We start from the raw sequence: 17,749 nt of genomic DNA, 5'->3' as shown, positions 1-17,749 counted from the left end.
CGTTTTCTATACTGCAACTATATTTATGCATTTTCCACATTTCTTGCCTTCTCATCTGGTCCTTTACCTTATATTCTTTCTTTTGTTTTTGTCACATTTAGTTGCCTGATTTATTAGCTACTTCTGGCTTGATTTCCATTCCTGCTTGATGCTGATATGCTTCTGCTAGCGTAAGCAGAGAAGTCATTTTAGATTTATTCTCCTCATGTTTCAAAACTTTCACTATGTTTGGGTCTTGTGAGGTCAGCAGAGATGTAGGGAGTCCCACAATTGCAGATCTATACATGCAATCAGTTTCAAGGAGGCCCATCCCCCCTTTGGAATGGGGGATATATAATATTGGTATGCAGTGATTTTTATAACTCATTTGGTGAGCTTGAAGCATCTTTCTTGTTTTCCTATCTAATCTGTCCAACGCGTTTTGGGGTCAGTCAGTCATTCACTCCAAAACTGTAAGTTAGGACAGGAAGAGCAAATTGATTTATAGCTTGAATTTTGTTCCTAGATAATGCTGTTTTCAGGATTAATTTTAGTCTTCTAAAGTATTCCTTACCATGTTTTTTTCACATTTGTTCATGTTTTATTGTTGATCCTTCATCAGTTCCCAAATATGCATAACCTCCCTCTTGCTCAAGTTCTTTTATATCACATTCTTGTCCCAAACTGATGTTTTCCTGGTGCTCCAGTTTTCCTGATTTAAAGTTTGCTTTTGAGCATTTATCAAGACCAAATGACCTTCTTATATCATCTGAAAAAGTTTTGAGAACCTGCAGCTGTGCTTTCATTTCCTCATTTGATGAGCTATACAGTTGTAAATCATCGACAGAGAAGATAAGTCTAAAGACTTTGTTGTTTTCTAGCAGCCAAATTATAGCCATGGGCTGAGCTGCTAAGTAGACAGCTTAATGGGTTAAGGGCAAGACAGAATAGCAGTGGTGACAGAGAGTCACCCTGGAATATCCGCCTTTGAATTTTTATCCCTGGGATAATAATTTGTCCTTTATCATGCCTTAATTGCAAAGTGGTCTGCCACTTATTCATGCTCACTGTAATGGAGTCGATTATGTACGGTGCATCTTATACATTTTTAAGCACTCTTTTTTCCATGAATGTGGGATACTATCAAATGCTTTTTTGTAGTCAATCCAAGCCATACTTAGATTTTTCCCCTTTTACAGTTCTTCACTATGATTTTATTTAACAACAAAGGATCCTTTGTTCCATATGACTTTCTTTTATTGCACTTTTGTTCTATGGTCATAATTGAGTTTTCTTCTAAATGACTATAAGCTCTGTTGGCATCAATTCCAGTGTATAGTTTATACATTGTCTGAAGGGAAGTTATTGGTCTATAATATTTAGGGTAGCTTGCAGGTTCACTCTTAAGTAGAAGCACTGTTTTTCCTGTTATTAGCCAGGTTGGTGTCTGTTCGGGGTGCACATATTAATAGTTCTTACTCATGGCTAAATCTTCATACAAAGATGTTTCAACGAAAAGTTAGGTACTACATCTGGGCCTGGGGTTTTCCAATTAGAGGCTTTTCTTAACTTTAATTCAGTTTCTCTGGCTGTTACGTCATCCCATTTCATATCCTGTACCTTTAAACTTCTTATTCTTTGTTTACTTATTCTATCCATTTAGCATCTTTGTTATGTTCCACAGGATCTTCATAAATACTTCTCCAAAATATATCTATTTCTTCATTTTTTGGTAGTCTTTCACTTCCTTTCACCTTGTTTCCAAATTCTCTATAAAGCTTTTTTGGGTCATCAATAAATTGCTTATTTTGTACTTTTTCTTTATATTTATCTGCGTATCTTCTAAGTTTTTCCGCCTGTGCTGAGGTATTTAGTTTATTTGCAATAGTGCATGATAAATTCTGATCCATTATAATACTATGTGTTGCATCTGTATGACATCTAAGACATCCTGCGAGGCTCTTGATCTCTATTAGAGGTCATCCAGGCTTTGGACTTTTCCCTGACTCTTCCTTTTAGGATAGCTGGCTATCAGTTGCTTCAATGTATCCAACTAGCAGCTTGTATCCTTTCCCAAACCTAGGTTATTGGTGGTATAGACAAACACCCCACCACTGTGCTGTCAGGCTGGCTTTTGTGTATGCCTATACATTTTGGAGTTGCATTCATGTCTGTGTGTGTGGTGTGGAGCATTTTCCTGTTTCTATGGCACACACCAACGTTACTTCCACTGTTTAGTAATGCATTGGTGCCTACACTTCTCATGGCAGGCTAGTGACTTCTCTCTGGTATTGCTTTCTATATTACAGCACTCTATCCACGGCTGGTTGTAGTACCTGTTTTGTCTCCCTCTGAACAATGTAGGTGCTGTTACATGTTTGCCATTCCCCATTTATATATTGTCATGCAGTGTTAGACCATTTAGTACATGATAGCTACCCATTTGATAACACTTTAAGCCCTCTGATGTAGGAACCGTGCGTATCATTCCACAGGTCATCTTTCTTTGCACTGAACACTTGAGTTGCTGTTCTAATTGCAATGAAAATTGTTTCTGATTCCTGGTGAACTGATTTGCTCATTTTGTCAGGTAGTACTCATACCTGGATGTATTTTCATATATGCAAACCATAAGAGATACTGAGGTGTTTTCTAAACAGATGGTACTACAGATCCAGAGTTTTGTTAGACACAAATGCAATAGGATAAAATTACAAGCTTGGGTGTGTGATAATTTACGATCAGGGCGCAACTCTGCATGTGTTATTGCAGTTATGGTATTTGTGTGTGTGTGTGTGTGTGTGTGTGTGTGTGTGTGTGTGTGTGTGTGTGTGTGTGTGTGTGTGTGTGTAATATGAGCATATTTTGATGACTCCGTTTAATTACACTGTTTAATTTTTGAGCCTATTTCATAAAGAGATTTAAAGCTCAGTCAGAAGACAATCCATAATAAAAAAATAAAATATCAGCATTTTTAATGTCATTCTTAATATGTATTACTGTTGTAACTCAGACAGGTGGTAATATATCTCTATAAAAAGAAAACGTGTTATATTTTCCTACAATTAAGTACCTTAGTAATCTGCATTGCTTTGATACTGCAGTTTATGCATTTAACAGGTGATTAGCATGTCAAGTAATTTTTGAGTAGTACAACAGTTTATGTAGCTATAAAGCTAGGTTATCTTTCATAAATACAGTCTTTAAACCTGTGACTCAAACATCAGACAAAAATCAGATAACCAAAGATTACCCAGCTTTTCCTACTGTGCTGGAAGAAAACAAATGTAAAAGATCTCATCTGTTGACCAAAGTATTTAGAAAATGTGCCAGGCTATTGGACATGTAATCCACACTAATAGCGGAGGCTCTCTCTGTGGTCGTCCAGCAAGAGTAAGGTGACAAGACCATGGTTCAGACATTACCATGGCAACTGCTCATGCACTCTGCCTTATTCCACTGATAGTTTTCAGATCTCTTTTCAGTATCTCGCTGAAATCATGCATCCATTCTGTCTGATGTTTGTAACACATGCTCATTTTATAGATTGTCATGGGCTACCTTTATGTATGTAAAACCATAAGTACTCATGCAGTTGTAAATTCTTTTTGAAGAAATTTTTAGCAGCTTCATCTAATTGTTTTTTCTTTGAAAAAAAAAAGTCTTACCCCGTTATTCAATAAAGCCTAAACTAAGTGCACACTTAGTGTCACGATATGTATTCAAAAAAATTCTTATCACATTTTTTGTGTTTTCTAGTCACTCAGAAAGATTACGCTAAGCGTGCATGTAGTCTACACTTTGTGGTAACCTTTATGAATCCCAGTCAGTATTTAAAGCAGCAAAAATATCAGCAGGAAAACTAAATTAGGAGAAAGAAGGTGTGTATTATGTCTGTGTTGTCGTGTACCCTTAGTGTACACTTAGTGTAGGCTTTATTGAATCCAGCCCTTAGTATTGCTGGGAGACAGCATGCAGAATGAAGTATTACATCAGTATCCCTGAACGCTGACTTGATAGAGCGATCGGCGTCATGTCCCAGAGAGACACGGTGGTTGATAACAGCATGTTAGGGAAGAAAATGCATTCATGCTAAATAAATAAATAAATACTAACCATCTTGTCATTGCTTTGTCTTCAGCCTTATAATGGTTTAAGGCTGCAGCATTCATAGATGTGTTTCCACACAGTGCATTTTGTAAACATGTTCAGTCTTTAGACATATCCAAGAAAACATTACAGTAATATATAAAACATTTATGCTATTAAAAGCAGTAAAATGCTGAGAGTCTTGTTATTTTCATACTTTGAAAATGTATGCTAATGCTTTTAGCTGGACTTCACATTGGATATAATGACACACATTAGTCAAAATTCCTTTATAACCAAGAAAATAATTAAGTATTGTTAATGGTGACATGCTTGTTGCACCTTTGACATCTTTTTATGTACGCTGCCACTTCTTTTCTGATAAACAAATTGAGGTAAGGGGGTGCTGACCTGAGAAGGTGCTTTAAGTTGTTATGTTATGGTACATCATACATGTCAAACCCTGTGAGTATTTAAGAAAAATGGAATCTGTAAATAAATCAATAAATGAAAACAAACGTATATAATGAATTTCTAGAACAGTTTAGTTTACTCCTACAAAAGAATTCTGTGTGACTGCTTCTAGGTCAGCAGGCATAATCTCTAACCAGCTCATTCATATGTTAATGTATGCAGTCTTTGTTTAGCAGACCCCCCCCTTTCCTTTTTTTTGGCAGAGTATAGAGTACACTGTGCCTGATAATGATCAGTGACCTTTTTGATTTTGCTTCTACAGGTTCTCAGCGTTACACCATGCCGCACTCAATGGGAACATGGAACTCATTTCTCTGCTTCTGGAAGCTCAGTCCTTGGTGGATATTAAGGATAACAAAGGCAAGTGCTTGGCAATATTTCAGAGTTCATAGGCCATCTGCTCCTCCTATTTGTTTAGGCTCCTCACCAAAGGTGCTAGCCTGCAGCTACGACCGAGTAAAATCAATTTATTGTGATATGTGTCTCACTCAAGGAATGTTAATTTTTTTGGGCTGTAAACTGATGCAGTCTGATGTACAAAAACATAACAAAGTGAGGAACTTTCTTGCATATTTCCCAGAATGACTCAAGTTCATATAGCTATCAGGTTTTCTAGTTTGCCTTTATCTCCATCTCCTTGCAGGATTTATATGTGCTTCCCGAAAATTCAGATTGTTTCATTGCTGTAATTTATTCTTCTGCTTCCTGTCAGCCATATGCAAAGCAAAAATAAATGTTTGCTAAATGAAATGCACATATTGATGCAGCATTTTGTTATGTTGTCCTTAATACAGGAATGCGACCGTTGCATTATGCAGCATGGCAGGGTAAAGTGGAGCCAATGAAGATGTTACTGAAGGCAGGCTCAGTGGTCAATGCCCAGTCAGATGAAGGACAAATTCCTCTGCACCTTGCAGCACAGCATGGGCACTATGATGTGGTAAGAGAGTAGTGGGTCTGATTGTTAATGACTTGTAATTAGATCTGGTTTGCAAAAATCCATAAAGTATACATTTAGCCAACAGTCCCTTCACTTTTAATACTGTAACTCTGCTTAATTGAAAACAACACACACACACGATCCCTTGTTCTATGCCTCTTAAATCCACAGTGATTTAAATATCCAGTAGCTATGTCATACTTGCATACTTTATTTCACTGCAGTGATCAAGGTTTAACTTGAATTTTATGATATTTTAGTGCTAAACTGTGCATTTATTATACTGCATTGCTCAGTGGTTGTACTGAACTCTGGAATCTCTGTTTTTTACCCTGTACATTTTTAAAAATCAGATGCATACTTTGCTGCCTTAGTTCATTTTAAATGTTATTGATACACTTTTAGAGGGCATAGTGTCTACATTATATGTGTCTGCAAAATTACTACCAATTAAGTTTTGCGGGCTTATACATATTTACACTGGCTACTCCCACGATACTTACTGCCTTGTGCAATGTGATAGATCTCATGCCAGGGTAGGGCATAATGAAGCAGTTCCACTTAAATTTAAAGTACAACAAAATCTGGGGGATCAAAATGTCATTAATAACTGCAAACTGTACCAAGCACAATAAGAGAATTAACAAGACTTTACAAAACAGAGTTTGTTTGCACCTCTTTTATTAAAATGAATGTGCTCCCTCTTTCTTTCCTTTATCTGGAATGACTGAAACCCCCTTTTGAATCATAACAACTTCCTTAGTTTACATGGTATTATTTGGCCATTGTTTTAGTGAACGAAATAAGACTTCTTTATTTGTTAACGTATGTTTTTTGGCAGATTTTGCCGTAATTGGTCAGAGGATGCCTTGCATATCAGACATAGGTCACCTCTTAGCAGTCTGTAGGATATTGAGTACAGTGACAGGGCTTTGAGTCGGTCCGTGAAGGACATGTTGTTTAGGCCTTGTATCCTTTTAGTAAAGTATCTTTGTGAACATTCCAGTTGTTGCATATGCCTGGACAGATGCATGCCAAAGAGGACATTATATTCATTGAGTGGCCTAATGAGGGCTGAGTAAAGGGGGACAATGATATCCTTAGATCTAGATATAACCCCTTTGTTTATAAGCTGTGCAGTATAGAAGGAGTTTCTTACAACAATAGACACATGTTGGACAAAAGCTAGGCCACTGTCCACATAAGTTCCCCAATCCTAAACAGCCACCTCCACTCTTAGATGAGTATTATCAATGTGGTAGTTCTCTGGGGTAGATGACTTCCCAAAGGATACAGTAATCCATTTTTTGGCATTTACTTTTAGGCCGTGATTCTGATAATAGCTATTTATTTGAAACAAACCTTCCTGCAGGATGGCTAAGTCATTTGGTGATTCAATGACTCCTCCTACCTTACAGTCATCTACAAACTTAGCCAGCCAGATACTTTTGGCACTAGCTTTTACTTCTGAAAAGTAGATGCCAAACAGCAGAGGTCCCAGCCCAACACCCCGGGAGACTCTACTGGTGACTGGTCTCTTTGTGGATGTAGTTTCCCTGTTTTGATTATCTGCATTCTATCTGTGAGCCAGTTGGCAATCCAGTAACTGACATAGGGGTTTATTACCAGTTTATTTTGCTTTTCTACTATGCCTGAGTGGGGAATTGTGGCCAGGTTGTGGTATGTGTTGTTTGCTATTTTACCCTCATCCATTGCTTTGGTGACATTTTCAAAAAATCCACCTGCTCTTGACAAAGCCAAACTGAGATGGGTCCAGTGATTGGAGGCTCCCCATGTCCTGATGGATTACTTACACAATAAGTCTTTCCATGACTTTACATATAAGGCTGTTCAGACTGATGGGTCTGTCATTGCCTGGGTCTATGGAAGGTACTTGATTATGCAGGGGAATGACTATAGCTGGTGTCCATTCGCTTGGTACAAAACCTGCATGGAGGCTGAGATTGAACAGTCTTGTTAGGCATGTGGCTAAGTTATACTTTATACTATTTAAGATGCATCCAGGCATATTGTCAGGACCCACTCATGCAGTAATTTTAGCTTTTGGTAGCACTTTTAGGACTTGGCCTTGTGTGATAGCCGGAGGTGGGCCAGTTCAAGGTATATCTTGAGGGACAGACAGATGGAGGGGAGATGGAGGAAAAGGTAAAGCTAAATTTATCAGTCAGTTTTTTTTCTTTTGGCTTTTCCCGGTTAGGGGTCGCCACAGCAGAACTCTGGTCCGCTAATGATTGGCAGTCAATTTTTATGGTGCCGAGATGCCAGCCCGATGCCCAACCTTCAACGAAGGCACACCCATTCACGCATGCCTTTCGAACACCACTCGACCGCGGGGAAAACATGCAGACTCCACACAGAAGGCGCTCCAGCCGAGAATCGAACGGGAGAACCTCTTGCTGTGAGGCGACAATGCAACCGCTGCACCACTGCGGGCTCGCTATATCTTCAGCCTCAGTATAGGTAACTTTATTCACAATCAGCTCAGTGCAATGCTGCATTGTGCTTTTGAAATTATAAACATAATTAAAAAAATGCATTGTGATTGTCTTTGGCTTGGGTAGCTATTTTAGCCTCAAATCTGGCTTTGGTGGATTTTATTAAGCTCCTGAGTTGTTTATTTATTTCAGGGACAATGACTTTGACATTCTGGGAATTACTCTTCTTACTTTTTGGTCAAAATTCTTTTCCTTTTATTATAAAGCTTGTTGATATTATGATTCAACCATGTGAGTTTGTTTCTGGGGTTTACCCTGCACTTGTTCCTATGGGGGTAGAGCTGTATCTACACAGCTGTTTACATGCTGGTAAAGTGTGGTAGTGTACATTTCTGCATATTCATTGAAGTTAACTGGATTTGGTAGGGTTTTGAAGCTTGCCAAGTTTCTTTTAAAAACATTTCTAAAGGCACCTTGGGTGGAAGGAATCTCAGGTTTCAGAAGAGAAAATTGCTTTATGGTCAGATCTAACAAGTGCTGAAGATACGCAAAGGTCGGTGCAAGATGCCCCGTATCAGTAAGGACAAGATCCAAGATGTTATTCCCCCAGTGGATACTCTGACTAATTGCTCCAGGGCATTTGTAGCGGTGGTGGAGGTTTTCTGGTCTATAGTTGGATAGTTTAGATCACCTAGGAAAATAGTATTGGGTTTCATACTGAGTGACTCTAGTTCCTATAGATAGATGATGTGACTTTCTTTTGTAATTGAGGGAGTTCTATATTTAACTAATATATGGTATTGGAGCATTCTGATGATTATTTAGACATGAAGAAGTTCTAGTGCATCGTGCTGACTGAGGTTTCTTTTTTGGGAATAAACTCTTAGCTAGGCTTGTAAGGTCCCCAGAACCATTAGACTAGTAACCTGCTATGATCCTATAATCCTATGCCACTTTACCACCCTTCATGTGAGTCTCTTCTGGATGTAGATTGATACACCTCCACCTTTTTCCCCTCCTGCACAGTAGCTGGTCTAAATGTGTAGAAGTTGTTTTACCCCTACATAGCTGGAACACTCTTAGCTATTTTAAGCCATGTCTCAGTCACCCAGATGTTAATGTCTTCCAGAGTGAGAAGGGCTTGTAGAGAGTGGAGTTTTTTGTTTAGGCTCCATCAGTAGCACCTTTATATTTTCTTTTGCTTGTGTCATTATGTTGGCAGGTTTATCAGGCTGACATTGCCTAGAAGGATACTATGGAGGTTGGGCAATATCTTTGCCAATAATCAGAACCGTAGATGGGACAGATGCAGGCCATACTTGGTGAAGCAGCATGGTCTGTTGATGATATCATCCCAGGATGGCAAATATTGGACATCCTTTGATTGATACCAAAAGGCTGATACAATTATTGAAGTCAATTATTTTTTGCTTATATTGTGGCATCATCCTTGGAGACAGTAGAGAATGCTGCTCAGTGCTAGGCTCATACCTACCTTGGACATATAGTCTGACAGCTCCATCATATCTCTCGTTATATAATCCAGGGAGGTACACCTCAAATCATTGACACCAGCATGAACTATAACAGAGTCTACTGGTACTTATTGTTCAAGAACCTGAGTGCATCTGTAATCTGATGGATCCTGGCACCAGACAAGCAACTAACCACCAGTACTTCCTTGGTCAGCTTAGTAATAGGCACACCTGTATGTCTTACAGTGGAGTCATCTGTAACAAGAATCTTTGGTTGGGGTCAGTGCCTGCCTTATGGGCTCAGCAACTGTGACTTTGAGACTCCTTGCCTTAAGGATTAGAATGCTGAGTGTGCTTTGTGCCTGTGTTACGTTTTGGTGGTCTTTGAGGTTTAGGGAAGTTAATCTTTAGAACCTCAGCATATGATGGATTATTTGTATTTTGATGGCCATAGAGAGATGTGATGTGTGGTGTACTGCTGATGATTTTGGTGTCTGAGCTTACTGTGTGTGACATTTTCACCTCCAAGGATATGATATATGCACATCTCTCACACACACTGTGTTATGCTTTTTGGGAAATAGATGATCGGCACACAGCATGAGACAATTTTTACACTGTCTTAAGATACCCATTTCAATCAGGCTGGCTAGAGAAGTTATGGGGAAGTGCTAGTTCATGGTACCATCAGGAATGACTGTGGGGGCTGAGTCTTTAGTTGACTTTCTCTACTTGCATGATTTCACCATCACTGCACATCAGCTCTATGTCTGATATGTCTGGATTCAGTTCTTCATGACTGTATCCACAACCAGACTGGTGATTTAATCTAATAATTTGAATATCTCATAGAGACAATATTATGTGGTACTCTTAGTTTGGAATTTGTCCCACATAATTTTAGTACAAGACAAAATAGCCTGTACCTTGAAGTAGAAAGATTCAGCTGTCCATTAAACATGAGTGTTGCTTTGGCTTGGAACAAATTTCCATTAACATCAGAAGTAGTTGGCAGACTACCCTTGATCAAACACCAGTTCGACCGCATCTTTGGGAACACAGTTTAAAAACAATCACCAACATGGAATACAGACTCTTTTTTAACCTCTGTAGAAGTTTTGAATCTGGCAAAACTACGCATTGTAACACTGCAATTTGGCTGTCTCTGTGTTTCTCAGCTTCCCCTAAGCTTTTGTCACGCTGTCTCACATAAATCTCCCCGATGATCTAAGTTTAATAGCTGATGTCAAATGATAGTTCTGTGATTTTCTGTCTGAATGAAAACAGACTGCTAGGTAGAATAGTTCTTTTTCTGCATTCATACCAGGTAACTTACGTGTGCCTTAAGTGTCAGCACTGGGTCGCACTGGGTCGCACTGGGTCGCACTGGGTCCTGTCTTTTTAGTTAAATTTTTGAGCTTGTTATCTCTAAACTACAAAATTGTTTCTTTTCCTCACAAGACTGGCTGAGTGATATGAGAATGCATCTGAGGTCTTAAAGGCTAACGCAATATCCTTCTTCCCCAAAACATTAATTCTCCCATTATTTTTCCATCTCTAACAATGTATATTTCTGACTATGACAGGTGTCAGTTTATTACCACTTCCTTTGACTTAGCTGTTATTGAAGAGTTGCCTTTACATTGATCTCAGGATTTGTTTTACATAATCAACTAAGGAGTGACCATCATATAGAAATGCCTTTAGTAAAGGTAACATAAAACTGGGTAACCTGCACAAAGAAAACATTCTTCGCCAGTTCTGTTAGGTTTGCCACAGCAAACACTTATCTCTTCTCTTCAGTTATATACTCATGCCATTGCCTTACTAACGTGTTACCTCTTTTTCAACACAAGCTTGAGATAAGGTACAGTAGAATATATCATTGCCTTTCACTCAAGAATCTTCACTGGATAGAATTTGATCAGTAACTGGATTCCAAAATGGAGGACAGCCTGTGAGCACACTAGTTGTGCAGCTCCCTTAACTTTCATCAATATCTGATCTCCTGCCTGCACATCCTTAGGAATATACTCAAATTTTTAATTGAGTTTAAGGCAACAAGACGATTACATACCTATTTCAGCTTTATGTGTACCGGGAAACTCTTCTACTGGAAAATTAATACTTACTGCAATCAAGTCCCTGAGCCGCATGGCGTGGACTCTTGCAAGCACGCAGGCCGAGAGGACAAAGAAAAGGAAAAGAAGGGTCGTCTCAACATAAAGTCCCTGAACATAACTTATCTACATCTCTAATTCTTTGTACTTCATTCTACCAACTTTCAAAATCAAGCTTCACATGGAAAAAAAATCAGAACACATGGAAACTGTGACATCCAAGACTAAATTGTCTACTATAGCTACTCCGGAAAAGAATACCTCATCCAAAAGACAAAAACCAAATAAATCCCAGATGAAACCTACTAAATCAACCCTCCAAACAAAGCAAGAACAAACACTAACTCTAGGAGACCTTAAAATTGCCCTTCAACCACTACAAACTGAAGTACAAGGATTCTCACATAAATGATCTACTTTCAGTTCTAGTTTAGAACAAATTATGCACAGACTGGAACAAAATGAGGCTAAATCCATGGAAAATGAAGTGAAAATAACAGGATCTGCAGACTAGTGAAAATACTGTTAAGGAACTACAACAAAAGATGCTGGATTTGGAAGCTAGAAACAGTCACAACAACCTCATTATTAGAGGAATGCCAGAAACCATTGAAAGCACTCAAATTAACACTGTAATTAAAGAAATACTAAATACAATATTAAACAATAAAGACCTTCTGGGTGATATTACAATAGAGAGAGCTCACAGATCCATAAAACGCTTATAAACTGCAGTCTATCCAAGACAGATTTATGTCAGGATTTTCAACTCGGCACATGTCCAAGCAATTTTATCTGCATATAAAACTAAAAAGAATCTCACATGGAGAGGCCATAAAGTCACTATACAAGATTTTCCTCTTGAAATCAAACAAAACTGACAAAAGCTGAGTAAATACTGCACTTATCTGATAGAAAGCAACATACGCTTTCAGATGAAATATCCTGCTACATTAAGTTTCTATTACAAAAATGAAAAAATTACCATTGAGACACCTGGAGGCCAAATCCACCTTCCTTCGTCTCTTCAAAGTAAATCCAGCATGAAGAAATCTAATGCTACTATAATAAAGCATCAGGCTACCATTTTCAGCACCCATAGATTTAATCCTGCTTACTGCTTACCTAAGTACTTTTTTGAAGTAAAAGGTGTAATCCATGTTTTTCCTTTGCATACAAGCAGGCTGCGAGGTCCGTTAGCACTGCAACGTTCCATTAACCGTAATTCCACTCAAACACAAGTGACTGCTACATCCCTTCACCTTTCAACTCTTAGATCAACAAATAACTTCTCAGAGCCCCAGTGCATTACTGGGAGAGGTTTTAACCGATGGAATGTGTCGCGAATTTCAGGAACTCGCTCTATATTCATGTATTTAAGATAATAAAATCTTCTCTCTAAAATACGTCCTCTATTGATTCGCCAGTGATGAATCCTGCATTGCAACGCTTGAATGTAAGCTGATTGACTAGTTAATGGTATACTTATGTGCAACGACTGTGATATTATTACAGTTAATTTTGATTGACTTTAAAGACACTATTTTCATTTTTGTGGATAAATATGCCTGATTTAAACTATTACTTTCTCAATAATCATCAGTGGACCCTGTATCTATATCTGTGGTTGCCTGTATAAACCTTCACATCACTCAGTTGATTTGTTAGTTTCCACTGCGTTTAAAGTTAACAGAAGTACCAATATTTTTATTGGCTACTTCTGCATCAATATCTGTTTCTTAATGATGCTGTTATATACCTAGAGGAGTTCCATCAATATGTTAAACTGAACATCATAAACTGCTATACATCTAACTTTTGTTATTTATTGCAAGAGGTAGTGCTTAAAATCTCTATAGTCCACTTTTATAGACCTGTTTAATAACTTCCTGTATCAAGGAGCTTTTATGGATTAAAGACTGATTTTGACAGCATGCATAAAAGAAAAGAATGTGCTAGAAGCTGATCTCAGTTGTTAGAGGCAGAGGTAGCCTTAGTGGTTAATATTGCCTTTTTCTTTTGCCTGTCCTGTTTCTTTTTCCTAGGTTGGAAGAAATAATAGAGTTGGTTTTAAGACTATCTTAGTGTAACTAATTTCTAGTTATCTATATGCCACTAAAGGTTCATTTTATTTGCTTAGTTTACCAAGCAGCTGGCTCATTGAAGCTTCTTATAGCACTATGTAAATAGCCTGCGACCCACTGTTGTTACTATGCCTCTTAGTGCACTTCTTTTAATTAATGACACCTAAGGGTTTCTTTCCTTTTATAAACAAATATGTTTAATAATGTTTCTATATATGGTCAGATATTTTCCTCTTGTTTAACACTTTTATTATAGGAGGCTGCCCTGCGGGAGTTTTTTCAGATGCTTGTGTACATTTGGAAATCTGTAGGTTTTACTGACATCCCTCTATTACTTGAACACTATACTCTAACTCAAACTCAAACTCTCTATTTACTAACACTTCATACTCACCTACCATTGCAGAGGGATGGGTGGTTAGGCACATACAAGGGGGTTTGGAGTATAGAAGTCACTTTACAGAAGGAATTACTTAGCACAGTTACCTATCAGTTCTCATCTTTATCTTTAGTCACATTTTTATTATTTATCATTAAAAATGATTACAATTTTAATTTCTTGAGATGATAACTATAGAGTCATAGAATGTTAATGGGATTTTAGACAAAGGTAAAAGAAACCTAGTCATGCATATCACATACCAAAACAAATCTATTATAACTTTTCTTCCAGAAACTCACCTGACCACACAACTTTGGGAAAGGAAAAGGAAATAGGTCACGCTAATAATAGCTGCGGGTTATAATTCCGCTTCTAGAGGGGTTGTTATTATTATAAACCAATCCTACCAGGGGGAGATCCTCTCCATAAAAACAGACCCAAAGGGTAGATGGGTTTTTTTTACTAGTAAGCATCATATCACAGACAAACTCTTACTTCTTGTAAACATCTACAGCCCCTGCTCTAACCAACAATTCTTTATATACGAAATCTGTAACCTTTTAGCTGACTACCCAAATCACTTATACATTACTGGGGGGAGACTGGAATGCATTATTAGATACAAACAAAGATAGGTCACACAAAGAGACCAGGCAATCACATAGTATTACGATAGCCTTTGATGATCTGCAAAACACTTTTGATTTGTTTGATCCCTATACCAATTTTCAATATGACAAAACAGTATCTAGGTACACCTTCTTCTCATCTGCCCACAAATCCTGGTCAAGGATAGATGCCTTTCTAATTTCTCAACTTTTTCAATCATACAAGGTAAAATACTCTATCTCTCCTAGAACTATCTCAGATCGCTCTAAAATTAACATTTCCATACATCACTTAAACCCCAATCGAACCATCCCCTATTTTAATAAATGGACTTTAAATCCTAAAATTGTTCAAAACCAGGAGGTAGCCAAGGAAATAACTAGCATTTCAGTTCAATTTGATGAGGATTTTATATTCATTCAGATACCCTATGACAAGCAATGGGAAGCTGCTAAAGCAGTTATTAGAGGTGCTATAATACAAAAATCTGCCTGGTTTAAAAAATACACTAATGTTAGAGCTAACTTAGAATCTCAGATTGCATCAGTCAAAATACAATTCCAACATAATTACTCGAATGAATTAGATGAAAAAATGGTCGAATGGCAGAAACAGCTGCATAAGCACTATCTAGAAAACCTAACTTTTTTAGAAAGCAGGTCCTTATACCATTATTCAGAATAGGCGCAAACTCCTTCAAAATTCTTAGCCGGGCTAATAAATATAAAGAACGGACCGCCAATGATCAAAGAAATACTCTATGAAGGACAAGTAAACCATGAAGACCAAGACATTTTAAGGGTTTTTGAGACCATTTATAAAAATCTGTATAACATGCCCCTCCCGCCTTTAAATGAAAAATGTCAGGACTTCATTCATAACTTAAAATGTCCACAAGTCACACAGGACCAACAAAAACTCCTAGGATCACCAATCCATCTAAAAGAAATAAAAGATGCAATAAATAATCTTAAACCAGGTAAATCTCCAGGACATGATGGGTATACCTCAGAATTTTATAAAATATTCTCAGAACCTGTCTCAAAAATCCTATTAAAAGTATACAACTATGTAATATAATATGGTATAACAGATATTTATATAAATAATTCTAAAACCATCCTTATTCCCAAACCAAATTCTGACCCAACAGATCCATCTAACTAGAGGCCAATTGCCCTCATAAATGCTGACATTAAAATACTAGCCCAGATTTTAGCTAGTCGTGTGAAAAATATACTCCTCTCTAATATTTCTCAAGATCAATTGGGTTTCATAGTAAATAGACAAACTTGCGACAACACCTTGCTACTGGACTCAGTCATTAGACTACTTAAGGCAGATAAATATCCCAATTATGTTATTGCCGCAGATGCAAGCAAAGCATTCAATAGAGTTAATTTAAACTTCTTATTTAACGTTATGCCTCTATTTGGAATTCCTCAAGATTTTATAAAAAAAAGTTAAGTACTCTATCAACTGGCTTCTACTTTTATTCAGATAAATAATCTTAGAAGAAACCCTATTCCCATCACCAGTGGCACAAGGCAAGGCTGTCTACTATCTCCTTACCTCTTTAACCTATACCTTGAACCCCCTGCTCTTTTTTATTTCACAAAAAGCCTTTCACCACATTCCAAAAATATTTAATATTAAACTTACGGTTTCGGCCTTTGCAGATGACTTAAACATACATCTCCAACTCTCCTCAAATGACCTCCCTAAAATACTTAAAGCAATTGATAAGTTCTCGGATATCTCACATTATAAGCTAAATCCCAACAAGTCACATCTCTTCCCTCTAAATCCTCTTGGTCATAAAGATTATTACTTCCCTGAGAGTGAGATTAAATTAATCTACCAGCTGAAATATTTGGGGATAATATTTATCCCAAACTTTAATGAAATTGTTAAAAACAATTTAACCTGTATGTGGACCAGCACTGACAATGACTTAAACAGATGGAAAAATGTTAACATGTCCCTACTCTCCAAAGCTAGTGCAGTAAAAATGAATCTGTTACCTAGAATTATTTTCCAACTAAATGCCACTCTTTCATTTATTCCCAAAAAAATTCTTTCTAGCTATGGAGAAAACTATATCTAAATTTCTTTGGTACCCTAAATCCACTAGAATTAAATATGATAAACTTATACTTCTGAAGATTAAGGGAGGGTTAGGGTTACCTGACTTTAAACTATATTATAGTATCATCATTTCATACATGCTAGTTAAGATAATAAATTATGAATCTAACTCAAACATATGGTCCCCCCCTATGAGCAAAACTATGGTCTCAACAAATTAAGTCTCTTGGGTGTAATCCCAAATCCCTCCTCTTCCTCATTTTAAGTAAAAAATCTGACTATGTCAAGAAGTTGCATCCAATTATTAAATGTATGGTTTTAATAACTCAAAAACTTTTTAAGTCAATACAACTATTCAGTGCCCTCTCCGTACTGCAAACCCTTCATCTAAATCCAATTTTACTACTAAATAATCAGCTTATAAACTTAATAGATTATCCCTTACTTAGGGAACTTACGGTCTGGGAGATCTACAGATGGAAAGATTATGATATAACACAACTTAGAATGCAACTTAATCTTCCAAAGAAGTACGTAAGCATTTTCAACTCATTACAATATCTTATTAGGATTAAATTCCTTCCAGATAATTATGATATACAAGACATTACTCTATTGCAATTAATTCTTAAAAACCTGACAATTAAAGGCAAAACTATTTCTAGAGTATATAAACTGGTAATGGATGTAAAATGTCAGGACCACATTTTATTTTCTCCATAATGGCAAGGGAAAACTCAACAAATTAATGAACAAAGTAAAAAAAGGTACCTTTGTAAATACGCTCAAATTCATACCTTTAAAAAATTCCTATACACCCAACTTATAATTAATAATGACGCCGACTTTACCCCACTAAAACTAAATAAATTCAATACTAACTACTCTCCTAATTGCCCACACTGCCACAATCAATCTGTAGATATCCTTCATATTATGTGGGAGTGTAGTAAAGTACACAAGCTTTGGTGCTCACTAAGAGCTAGACTAGAAAAATTGGGTTATGGAAAAAGCATTCTGTCATGGGAAACGGCCATATTATACATCAGTATA

General features: G+C 37.2%; 1 protein-coding gene across 1 annotated transcript in view; it reads left to right on the top strand.

Moving 5' to 3' along the window:
- Positions 1–5,338: 5,338 nt before the first annotated feature.
- Positions 5,339–17,749, top strand: part of CASKIN1 (CASK interacting protein 1) — a 1,590,276-nt gene continuing 1,577,865 nt past the window's right edge. The window contains 1 exon segment of the mRNA XM_044089212.1: positions 5,339–5,482. Within this exon segment, the coding sequence (XP_043945147.1) occupies positions 5,339–5,482 (144 nt within the window).

This window comes from Protopterus annectens, chromosome 12.part0, assembly GCF_019279795.1.
Source record: "Protopterus annectens isolate FY-2018-M chromosome 12.part0, PAN1.0, whole genome shotgun sequence".
NCBI lineage: Eukaryota > Metazoa > Chordata > Ceratodontiformes > Protopteridae > Protopterus > Protopterus annectens.
This window is presented reverse-complemented; position numbering and strand designations above follow the sequence as displayed.